The 12,408-nt window shown below is 38.1% G+C and overlaps 2 protein-coding genes across 4 annotated transcripts; one reads left to right on the top strand and one right to left on the bottom strand.

The window, feature by feature from the left end:
• Window positions 1-678: 678 nt before the first annotated feature.
• Window positions 679-4,440, top strand: LOC128027208 (transcriptional regulator Kaiso). The gene is made up of 2 exons (XM_052614566.1): window positions 679-817; window positions 1,457-4,440. The coding sequence occupies exon 2, from the start codon at window positions 1,459-1,461 to the stop codon at window positions 3,370-3,372; it is 1,914 nt and encodes a 637-aa protein (XP_052470526.1). The 5' UTR covers window positions 679-817; window positions 1,457-1,458; the 3' UTR covers window positions 3,373-4,440.
• Window positions 4,441-4,785: 345 nt separating this feature from the next.
• On the bottom strand, window positions 4,786-11,811 carry LOC128027210 (transmembrane protein 255A-like). Of its 3 annotated transcripts, XM_052614568.1 has the most exons (10): window positions 11,521-11,811; window positions 10,870-11,012; window positions 10,342-10,404; window positions 8,435-8,524; window positions 8,272-8,337; window positions 8,083-8,171; window positions 7,804-7,875; window positions 7,223-7,385; window positions 7,000-7,143; window positions 4,786-6,179 (listed from the first exon to the last, which is right to left on the bottom strand). In XM_052614568.1, the coding sequence occupies exons 1-10, from the start codon at window positions 11,573-11,575 to the stop codon at window positions 6,036-6,038; spliced, it is 1,029 nt and encodes a 342-aa protein (XP_052470528.1). In that variant the 5' UTR covers window positions 11,576-11,811; the 3' UTR covers window positions 4,786-6,035. The 3 variants fall into 3 exon arrangements, with proteins under 3 accessions (XP_052470528.1, XP_052470527.1, XP_052470529.1); XM_052614567.1 differs by having other exon boundaries at window positions 7,804-8,171; XM_052614569.1 differs by lacking the exon at window positions 7,804-7,875.
• Between the last annotated feature and the right edge of the window lie 597 nt (window positions 11,812-12,408).

Below are 12,408 nucleotides of genomic sequence, written 5' to 3'. Positions count from 1 at the left end.
GAATTTTTCTTCTAAACTGAGCATTTTTTCACATGCTTCTATGTGTAAATTCAGTCATTTCACTTTAATGGCAACGACTGCTCTTTTCATTGGCATTAAAGTAAAATAACTAAATATAAACATAGTACCCTTCAGTTACAATCAACAGTTCAAGGCTTTTGCATCTGAACTCAACATTTGTAACTTGGACTTTTGAAAACCTGATAGTTATTGAGATGTATGAGACCGATAACACTGTAATAAAACGTTTATACTTGTCTTTGACAAGTCTTGTCATGCCAGCAAAGCACGTGGTCATTTTCATTTTTTAAAAATTCTTCTTCTTCTACATCTCAATGATAATAAGAATAAGAAGAAAGAATCATGTTTATTGATATAGCACATTTCTACAGACTTTTTATTTACAAAATACGATAAAAGCTTCTTATATTATACTGGTTTGAAAAATGAAATGGGCACGTTATCTAATGTGGAGAGAGAGAGAGAGAAACTGTAAAACTCATAAACCTTTTCAAATAAATGTAATTTGCCCCGATTTGTACTTAAAATAAATCTCTGTATTAATTCATCACGCATTCGTTTTCTATATCCCTATTCATATGTGTGCAAATACAAGTAAAGTTGAATGTAAAACCGTCCTGTCTCATTAACATTCATCACACGTGTGTTGTGCGCGTCTCGTGTCGGTCTGCTGCTGGAGGAGAGACTCTTCCTCTCAGACAAGGAACTCGAGCTCCACGGCAACCGACTCACGTTATCGCTGTCATTATTGTTTTTCACCAAAGGGAATCGTGGATTCTAACGGGTCGTTGTGCAGGTATAGGATTTTGGAAATTCATTTCCAGAATTGTGGGAGATTGAAACTTTAATTAATCTTTTTTAACCACATACGCGTTGCTGTACATCGTACAAGTCAAGATAGGCCGCGCGCCGCCGCCAAACCAGGAAGGAGAGTTGAATTGAGCCATTTGTTTTTGTTTTCACGCTGACCGCTGCACACCGGAGTCCTACCGGTTCTGAGTGCTAACATCAAAAAGCTGTGGCCTGGCACAAATAGTATTCCGTGTGATCACGTCAAACTAGTCAAAAGGCTTTAGTTTTATGTCACTTTCCGAGACGCATATGTTTTAATGCTTGTCTTTTGTTGCTGTGCGATTAGCCAGCTAGCCTGGCTGCGATTCTCGTGCATATCCACATTTCGTTGCTTTTAATTTAGAAACAATAAACTTGTAGTTTTATTTATGGTTAGATCAACATAAAAAAGAGAGAAAAAAATCGCATGGAAATATGATTTGTCATTGTTTGTGAGAGTATATCTTGCAGAAATGAATGCACAGTGTAGGAAGCTTTACATACAGTTGTGTTAATAACATCTGAAGGCGTTTTTTAATAGATTTCATTAATATTTCCAAACTTTTAAAGTGTATTAAACTTTATTATACCTCTTTCCTCTCAGGCATGTCGAAACTAAAGCTAATATCTGCAGCAGACACTCAGTACCCAGCATCACTGTTGAGGTCCATCAATGATGAGCGACACAGCGGTTTATTCTGTGATGTCACCATAATTGTGCAAGACCGCAAGTTCAAGGCACACAAATGTGTGCTGTCTGCCTCGAGTACCTATTTCCGTCAACTTTTCTCAGTTGCTGGACAAGTTGTAGAGCTAAACTTCATCAAGGCAGACATATTTGATATGATCTTGAATTACATTTACACTTCTAAAATCTACAGAGTTCGATCTGACAGACTTGAGGATCTCATCAGCGCCAGTCAGGCTTTGGGCGTGACGTTCCTAGCCAATTTAGCAGTGCCGCTCGCACAAGTCAAGGGTTTACCTGGCCTGTCCAAAGAAAGTGACAACAACACCATCAGTTCCTCTGAGAAGAATGAGATCCGAGGTGAAAATATGCCAATCATTACTGAGACGTTCTCACTGTCTGCTGAAGAATTCAACATGGCTTGTGGTAATACAGAAAGTATACAGGAAGTGGACTCGGACAGCGATGATGTTCTTTTCGTCTCAAGAACAGAGGCCCCTCAAGCTCAGAAGACCAAGATATCAGATGTTAATGACAAAGAAGGTGGACCAGAGGCAAAAAAACAAAAAGTCACATGCGAGGAAGGAATTGCCTTTAAAGATTCAACAGGTCAAGAGAAAAACAACAAGCTTTCTTCTGAAAGAGATACATCACTCCAAAATAACCTTGAGCCCCAGCCAGATGTTGTTCTCCTCTCAGAAGCCAGTAGCAGTGTTCTCACATCTCCAGTAAGATTTAGCTCAAACAGTGAACCCACCACCCCAGCTGGCGTGAACAGCCTTCCTTCAGATCCTCACAGCACTTCGCTGCCTCTAGACAACAACGAAGTACTCGGAGTCCAAAAGAAAAAGGTCCATCTAGAGCACTCGCCCGATCATCCTGGAAAAATCAGACTGTCGGATGTAAGGCCGGTGTATAGCACCAATAACGGTCCAGTACCAGCAATAAACATGGCTATGACAGTATTGGGGAAAAAGACGATAACATTAGACAAAGCCTCGGAAATCGATTCGCTATCGCCTGGTTGTAAAGTGTATGCAAACATCGGTGAAGACACCTACGACATTGTTCCAGTAAAAGAGGATACCGTGGAGGGTTTGGCTCCTGGTAGGAAATCGCAAACCCCACACAGTGTTCCCAGTGTGACCAGTCACTCACCTCGAGGAAAGAAAAAATTCAAGCTGGATCAGGAGGATCACTATGAACTTATCATGGATGGAAAGACCTTTTACGTGTGCATCGTGTGCAAGCGTCCCTATGTGTGTCTGACGAGCCTCAGGCGGCACTTTAACACTCACTCGTGGGAACGGAAGTACCCGTGCCATTACTGCAGCAAGGTTTTCGCCCTGGCCGAGTACAGAACCAAACATGAAATCACACACACAGGCGAAAGACGCTACCAGTGTTTACTGTGCAGTGAAACGTTTCTCAATTATCAGATTTTGTCCACCCACTGTAAGCAAATGCACAACCAGGACCCGTCGGGAAGGAAAGAGAAAGATGATTCATGCAACAACTTGTATAGGCTGCTGCCTTGCAAAACTTTGCAGTTCAAACCATATTCCTTTGTGTCCGAAGAGCCTGGGGAGATTCCGGTCATCGCTGAAGATGGGACTGTCCAACATGTAGACCCAGACAAAGAGCACTTTACAAACCAGTCACTTCCAGCTAGCCAAAGTAAAGCAATGTCCTGGGACGACATCTTTGTAGAATCTGAAGCACAAAACAGAGCGGCGACTCACGTTCGACTGGATCCACCTCCACGGCCTATCGACCAAATAAATGCCGAAACCAGGAATGAATTTGAGTTTGTTATACCAGAGACGTATTGAGCATGCTTGTGCACTGCTCTGGCTCAGGTGCCTTGTTCATTTGTCTTTTAATTTTAGGTGCAGGTGGTCGTGGTTCTCTGGACCATTTGATTGAAAAATCAAAGTATCCATCGACTCATGAAAGTTTTTTCAAGGTGCTTTAATGTATATTTAGGAAATGTATTAGTGTTGGTTTACAGTTGAGTCTCACAGTCCAGTTACTAAATTCTAATAATGCTTCGTCACATAATATTACTAAGTAGACAATACATATTTTATGTAGAGCTACATTCAACCTGTGTAGAGCTGATCCTTAAGATTTTCTATTCCGGTTTATGTTCCAGACATTACAACCCTGTCGGATGTAATTAGAGGGATCAAGTACAGGCTGTTGCAGTTTGTTACAGTTATTTTATACAATTCTGTAACTTTGATAAATCCTTTTTACATAAATCCTATCAAAAATCTAATGTAACTTCGGAGACCGCATACAGCACACATATTTGAAACGCTAACATTGTTTTAATGTTCTTGTCAGCTTCTTAGCGTAGTTATTAATGATCGTTTGGCGCTAGATAGTTCAGTGTTAATGGCAGGTTTCAATCCTGTGGTAAGAAAAAGTTGGGGAATGTTTGTATTTATAGTTTTTTTATATCATCTGTCCAGTAATTATGTTTTGAGGTTGTTTATTTATATGCTGGCCATATATCCTGATATAGTGTCCCAGACAGTAACTGAGACCTGAAGAGAAATATTCCTCCCTCCTCCGCTCATGTCCAGAGAAACAAGATACTGAATTGTCAGGGTAATCAAAGGATCATGTTGGTAATACAGAGGACCTCTCCTTTACGGTTGAATATTTTGTACATATATTGTTTCTTAAAATTATTTTTTCAGCATAGATTTATCAATTATTTTAGCTTTGTGGGCCGTGAGAAGAATCTGTGAATACGCTGAGATTCCTTCAGTTAGAACTAGTGCTTTAACACCATAACCATGTACATGATAGTACTGAAGACAGTTTCTTCTCATATGGAACCTATTTATTATTAGGTCTTAGTGTGATATAAATAAAATTTTGAAGAAACACATGTATTTATTTCATTTCCAAGTGGTTTGTTTTTATCATTATGATAACCATCAGTCAATATGAAACATCCCTGACTCTAGTGGATCTTGTCAATCAACGTATTATAATGCACTGATACATGAATGTCATCTATAAGGTTCCACATGATGAGGGATAAGATGGATTCAATGGTCAAATACAAGTGAACATATTTAGAAATGCATGTGTGATAATGAAGCAAAAAAATATCTTCCAGCTATACATCTCTAACTTTCAGTCTTCCATTTCAAGATTTAAACGTCAAATGTAAACAAATGCTTTCATGTGACATGAATGAGGCCAAAAATGAACAATCGAGGCAAAGATCCAATTTACAAGTTTTCTTTATAGCATGTGACCGTTATACAACCACCAGTTGCAAACAAATGTCAACCAGGAAGTAATAAAATCATCGTATTAATATCTCTACTCACATCAGTAAAGGACAATGTTCTGAAGTACAGCTTATAGACTTGACATTCACAGTAAGCACGCAAGCAGACGAAAGGAGAACACTGTAAGTCTTAAGACTAATGAAAAGGCAGTTTGATTGTTCAGTATATGTACAACATATAGAGCATTGCACACACACACAGATATCATATTTGCAATGTGGAGGGACATCCTTGTTATTACCTAGTGAACAATTAAGTGTTTAAACTTGTGTAAGTTTATACAATGGTTACTTGTAAAGCTAAGCCTCCTTTTTACATTCTTTAAGTACTGTCATGTTTAGACAGAAACAACGGCAACTGAACGGCATACGAATGTGAGGTCTATATGTTTTTAAAGTCCTCTCATTCTTCATGCCACTATGTACGAGCTTATACTTTGCATAAATCAAGCAAAGGATATTTTTGCCACAAAAGATTCTTCAAATTTGTGACTTGATTGTGTGCTTGACATAATGCAGAAGAAACATCTAATATTACAGGTTAGATCGTAGATCCTAACGAAGCACAAAAAGTAAGAATCAGCCTAAATATATGTACAGTTCTTTGCAATCTAGCTGCCCGAAACAGTTAAAAAGAACTCAAGTAATTATCAAGAACCGTGTGGATACAGTAAAATCTGAAGACAATGAAGTGCAAATCAATTGCTAGATAAGAGACTCATCCTCATGCAGAGAGAGCAGAGGCGACTTTGGAAGGAAGAAGTTCACATTATACAGAGGATTTATGCAGAGGAATCTCAAGTGGGAGACCTGTAACAGGAAGAGGATGCGAGCCAGTTGGAGCTGAACTGGAAGCGGACACACATTTTAAGGCTTTTCTGTGACCAGTCTTGATCTCACAGTCAGGTTAGTTGTTATTAGGGATAGTCATCTTGGATTGAGGTGACATAATGTGAATATTTTACACATCGGGTTTGACTTGAGAGAATCCTGTCGAGGCTTGATTTTGCATATTACATCTGCTGAATGGTGATCAATGACTGTGGGTAATGCTGTAGTCTCTCCTCTGCAAAGGTTGTTCATTCAGAACGACAATTGTTCACTGATGTGGTACACTAATGTACAAAAATGCCAAAAGCCAATTCTCTCTTGACAGGAAAATGTCTTCTTCAGACTGGTTCTTTAGGGGCTGTATGGCGGGGGCTTCTCATCGGGTGGGTAATAAGGAGGAGAATAACGTGGTGGGACCATGTTTGGCCACATGAGACTGGCTCCAGACTGGGAGTCATCAGACAGGCCTGAAGAGTCAGGAAACATGCTGGCACCCTGTAAAGACATTACCACACATATAATACACCATCAAAACATTTAAAGCTAAAGCTCTAAATCAGGGTTATTATTTGAACTAAAACCTTAAAAAACTATTATTTGAAATAAAAAAGCTTAAGTGTTAAACTTACAAGGCAACATTTGTCATTTTCTCTTAGTTTATGTTTGGTTACTGAAATAAAAAATAAAAATAAAAAAAGTGAAACTAAGAAATAAACATAGAGATATATTTTTTTAAACAAAAACTATTTAAAAGGCAAAGAAATATGAATACTCTAAAATCAAAGTAAAAACAAAAAAATAAAATATAATTTAAAAATATTAACAAAAACTATAATAAGATACCAATGATAATAAATTATTTATATTTTTTTTATACCAGGGGAATGATCTTTTTGTGCTTATTGTTTTTTTGAATACATTTTGAAAAATAATGGTTTGAACTAAGTTAACAATAATTGAAAATCTTTTTGTGCTTACTGCTTATTTGCATATACTTTTTTTAAATAATTGATTGCATTAAGCTAATGTCAATTGGCATGTGTATTTAAAACATAAAAGATAGAAATATACAATATAAACAATATATTATATAGTAATAATAATTTTATATCTACATTTCATATATTTCATATATTATTAAATATACTACAAAAAAAAAATCTATGTATGTGGTGCTGTATTATATTTTATTGTATTATACAGTTTGTATTTTTATCTCATCGAACAAGCATTGTAGAAAAAGTCTGTATCAGAGTGACTTATAAATGCCCACTAAAGCATTGGTGGGTTGACAGCTCAAAGTGAATGTGATTACCTGGAGGTCATAGGCAGTGTATGGAGGTAAGCAGGGGGCAGTGTTGTAAAAAGCGTTGTTAGATGTTGTGGGTCGAGGAGTCTCTTGGGGCGGAGGAATAGGGAGCGGTTCTGGCTCGCAGGAATCTGGTGCTGCTGAAGGCATCTTAATAAAAAGATCCAGGTTCTTAGAAATCATTCAAAATGCATCTGTATAAGTTGTTTGCACTGCATTTCAATCTCACCATGTCCTTGAAGCCCCCCAGCACCGCGGCGGTGATGATGCCCAGAAACAGAGCAACGATGTTGAGGATAGTAGCAGACCACAGCAGGTGGTAAAGATGCACAACGTCCTGGCAGCTCCGCACCTCTGTGTACTCATGGTACCCTCCTCGCAGTTCCACTCGACTATGATCATGAGGAGAGAAATGTATTATCTCAAGAGAATCATAAAAAGAAATAGACATGTAGGTGACAGGCAGAGCAACAAAAGAGGTAAAGCGTGACCAGACCAGTGATTCATGCAAAAGAAAAGACCAAAACCATCTGCATACCAGTGCACATCACTCTTAAGACGAGCATGAAATGGATAAATATATCCAGTCTCCTTATTTAAGCTCACTGTCATCAAAGACTCTTTACTTTTAACCTAAATCACTACTGTCACTCCTCACCTGTGAAACAGGAATCCTAGTTCCTTTCACTTCATGAGTAAAGTAACTGTACGTAAAGTACAGCGACTGTACACAGCCACACTCAAGATTTTTAACAACAACAAATAATGGGCTGTCAATGTCACTGAGAGTCTCAAAGTGAAAAGACCTACTTCCAAATCATGGAGGATTTCCTAAATTTTTTCAAAACATCTTTATTCTGTAGTCCCATAAGAGGATGCTCTCTGAAACATAAATAAACACAAACGTTCTTTCGAACAGAGCTGAATTTCAGGGATAGAAGCACACAGCATACAGGCAAATATAAACCAGAACTTAACCAGGGTAAAACAAAGATAGCATAGTTGTTGTTTTTTTCTCTCTCAGATTGCCTGTTTGCAGAGGGTATCCTAGGAGGGATGTATCCGAATGGGACTCGCTCACACACATACTTGCCACAGTTGTAAAGGTCACAGCAGTAGCAGGTGTTGCTCTTCACGCGCAGGTTACAGGAGACCCGAGATGCAGTTTGACAGTGGACCTGAAAGACACATGTGTTTTCCTAATGTATCCTAATATACTATTAACAAAAAAACGTAAAATTCAGAGGCAAGAGCGCTTCTCTCAGGCTGACGACTCACATCTGAATCAAACGCGGTCCTGCTGGAGTAATATACACATCGGCCAGCATATAGTGGTCTGAGGTCCTTTGAAACAACAACAGCAGTATGCAATGACAGAGCTTTAACTGAAATGATTTTCTGAGGAAATGCTTTTTCAATAACATGGTGTGGAAGCACTTACTATATGTCTTGCAGCAAAAATACCATCTACTATAGCACAACAGAAGGCTGCCACCACACCGAAGCTGATGAAGACAATGGAGGCCACCAGCTGTAAGCAGAACAGCAATGTCAGCATATTCACCTGCTGTAGTAGCTCTATGCACGTGCATTCACACCTGGGCACTACTACTATGTATGATTCCTATAGAGACTTTATGTTGAAGTGGTTTGTCTAAGATCTTGTAGATGTGTCTATTATGGGAAATGGAGATAATCTGGACTGAATGGATTCTGCCTTATTGCCACATTACTTTGATGATTTCCCTGCCATTTCACAACCACAACAGTCACTCCATTCTCTCTGCAATCAAAAGCACTTTGCCGAGGCATGTCTAGTGGCACTGTTTGATAGAGAAAATGGAAAACATTTAACTGCTCGAATCTGATTAATAAATAATATCATTTTGAGTGTTGTTCTTGACATATCTAATCTAAATCAATCCATATCTCAAAATAAGCAATTCTCTCCTAAAAAAAAGACCAGTGGAAATGCTTCTGTTTTGGATTTTTCTAATTTAATAAAAAATGCTATCTTATGTATTTTAATATTTTTATTTTATATAATACAATATAATATTAATACCGTACTGTTCAAATGTTTGTTATTCAGCAAGGATGCATTTGATTGATCAAAAATAATAGTAAAGACATTTATAATGTTTACAAAAGGAATCACAGTTAACTTTTAACAGCTTTCAACATTGATAATAATAATACAAAAGGTTTTTAAGCAACAAAACAGCATATTAGAATTATTTCTGAACGATTATGTGAGGCTAAACACTGGATCAATGATTCTGAAAACTTTTATGATATTTCACAATATTACTGTATTTTTGATCAAATAAATGCGTCCTTGGAGAGCATAAAATACATATTTCAAAAACATATTACAAATTCTTCTGAATGCTAGTGTATATAATATTTAAATACTGTAATAATAATTCAATTATTTTTATATTATTGAATATATTAAAATAAATGTATATGTATATTTTATTTAGATTTATCTTATAAATCATTATAAGTATATTATTATATATAATATTTATATTATTTATTTTTACTGTATACAACTTATGTCATTGATGTAACAATTAGTAAAAAGGATTTTACATTTTTTTATTAATATTTAGTCTCTATATTGCCATAATGACAGCAGCGTTGAAGCTGCATGAACTAAGTGTAACCTGATGATCATGTCTTCCAGCATGATTTGTAAATTATCCAAAGAGCATCTTGTGCTTCACTGGAAACAAGAACATCTGACCATCTGTACGAAAGGATTGGACATGCTCAATTCTACAAATTTGCTTATTTGATTACGGACCTAGAAATAGTGCAAAAGCATCACAACACTTTGTTCCTTTTTTTACATTATTAAAAAAATAACCAATACTTATTTCCAGGTAGCTCAGACTACCAGACACCACTCTACATGCTCTAACCACTTCGTCTCCAAGGGTGGAGCGTGTATGCTACTCTCTCCCAGCAGTAACTGTTCCAGCTATGCCATCCTCATGCATTCTTATTTGGATTGTGGCACCTCCTATTCCCTCTGCATTGAAATGGCTTCTGAAAATTCCTGTCTGGACATCCATCCCGGTCCCCTTACACTGAGCTATTTCTGGGTGCATCTCACCACAGGGGCTGCAACATGCCCTGCCATTCGAGCTCAAACCTGTGAGCCATCTCTGCCATTATGACACAACTAAAAACAGGCAGTTGATTCTCAAAAATGTTTTTGTGTGTGCAAGTGTTTTGGTTAGAATTGGATTAGAATTTGGTTTGTATTTTGGTGTCTATTGGATGATGGAATGCACAAACACAGAATCCGATATGAGCAGTGTAATAAAAGACCCTTACCATCTGCCTCTTATTCTCTATCAAATGGGCGCCAATGATTCCCAGAAAGGACCCGAAGCCGAGCTGAAAGTTTTAAAACTAGTATTAATATCCAACATACAATCTCTCATTCCCACAAAACCTTTGTCTTTCTCCAAGCAGTATAGTTTATTTTATGGTGTGGTCAACATATAGATGAAATCTGGCCCCACGTATTTCAAAACAGTCGATCCTCTAAGAATACTTGGAAAACACCTGTTACTTGTACAAAACCTTCAGGACTGTTACTTAAGCTTGTATGTTTCTCCTAGAGTGTTGAACAAAATGATACTTGCTGCTGAATAAAGAATTGATGAGTTCACTCAGTTCCTTACAGTAATAAGGTAATGACCACTGGTCACCATATCGGTGGGCCAAGCAGAAAATAATTAAATGTGAGACGGGCCTTTCCTTCCCCGCAGTACTTTACATCACAAACCCACTTTTAGACAAAGAGGATAGTTCGCAGTCTGTTCTACGAACGACTATGAACATTAGTAGCATACTTACAATGACTCCTGGATAGTATCCACCGACAGTGATGTTCTGCGTCCTGGTAGTAGCGGCCAGACCAAAGACCAGGATGAGTATGGAGACGATAAGGAGCATCACTGTTACTATGATGGACTTCCTTTTCCTCCTCTTAAATGATCCTGGATAAGACAGTGGAGTAGGAAGATGTCATGGCACAACACGCCCTTCCTTCAGGCAGCATTTGGTTACTCGTGCTTTCATTTTAGGCACGTTCGTTTTTGGGTAAAGCAAAGCAAAACAACCAGTGTATTTGAGCTCTCGTATGTGTATTATAGTGGCCTATCTACAGCTAAAAAGGCATGGCCACATCCCAAAAAAACCCAGATAAATGTAGGTGAAGGGTTTCCATCACTAAACAAAACATATTTTGACTATGCAATAAAAATGTCACTTATGGTTGTGTATTTTTTATTAACAATATCAATCGGTGTTACATCGACATTCGTTGAGACATGCAAGAATGTAGGTTACGGAACGCTTATTATTCGCTCTCGTGCTACTATATTCTAAAAATTACAATGAATAAACGTTGCTAATCGCGTTTAAATATAAATACAGGCGTAAATTGTCCTCCGTGTGAGCATAATGGTCTGCGGGCGCCGTGAATGCCGTTGACCTTGTACTTACCCATCGCATCTGAGACTGGTATACCGCTGCCTTGCGCATTCAGCCCCGCTGGCATAGTAACGTCAGGTTATGCAGCATTAGCTGCAGTTATGACTTCAAATCAAAAACAAAGAACCTAGTCACTAAGACAAAGATGCCTTTCCCCGGAGTTAATGAATTGAAACTCCTTTCCTGCCGTGGCATTCTCTGACACCATTCGTCCCCCGTGTAGCTGAGCTTCTCTCATCAGCATCCGAGTCTGTTGTTCATGAATCCGTTGCCCTCATCCCTTCAGCAGAACGCCGCACGGAGTACAGCACTGCGCATGCGCAAATCAGAACCACTCGCTTGGGTCAGGAGAAGTCGTGATCGGAAGAGAGAGAGTCATTTCAAACAGTCCGTTTCAGAGGCTACCTGTTTCACACAGTCTATGAAAACAATCTGTGCAAAAATAGATTCAGAGGTTCTTAGCGTCATAACGTTGTTGTCCCTGAATGCATGTAACACGTTTTAAACTTTAAAGTGAAGTCATGTGTGAGCACAAATTGTTGTTTATTACTTAAGGGTGTTTGTAATTTCATGCTTCCTTCCAAGTATGATTCAGTTTATAAAAACTAATGCTCTTTAGAACTAGAATTCCAAAAGACCGACTAAAAACAAGTTATTGTGTTGCTGGGCTGCATAGTAAATGTCTACATAATTCTACATTCACAACCTCGCTTCAAATTAGTTACATTACACACATAAATAATTACATATACAACAATTGCATATCCTGAGAATAATGCAGTTGCTTTCTAGCCCTCCCTACGAAAATGGCTATTTGAAAGTCTCAGAACTAAAAGCAATATCAAAGTAATGAAAGTGCGCCACCATCAGGTAGTTAAGAGACACAAAAAGTTAGGGGAA

This window comes from Carassius gibelio, chromosome A14, assembly GCF_023724105.1.
Source record: "Carassius gibelio isolate Cgi1373 ecotype wild population from Czech Republic chromosome A14, carGib1.2-hapl.c, whole genome shotgun sequence".
NCBI lineage: Eukaryota > Metazoa > Chordata > Actinopteri > Cypriniformes > Cyprinidae > Carassius > Carassius gibelio.
The sequence above is the reverse complement of the archived record's forward strand: the minus strand, read 5'-3'. Positions and strand labels throughout refer to the sequence as shown.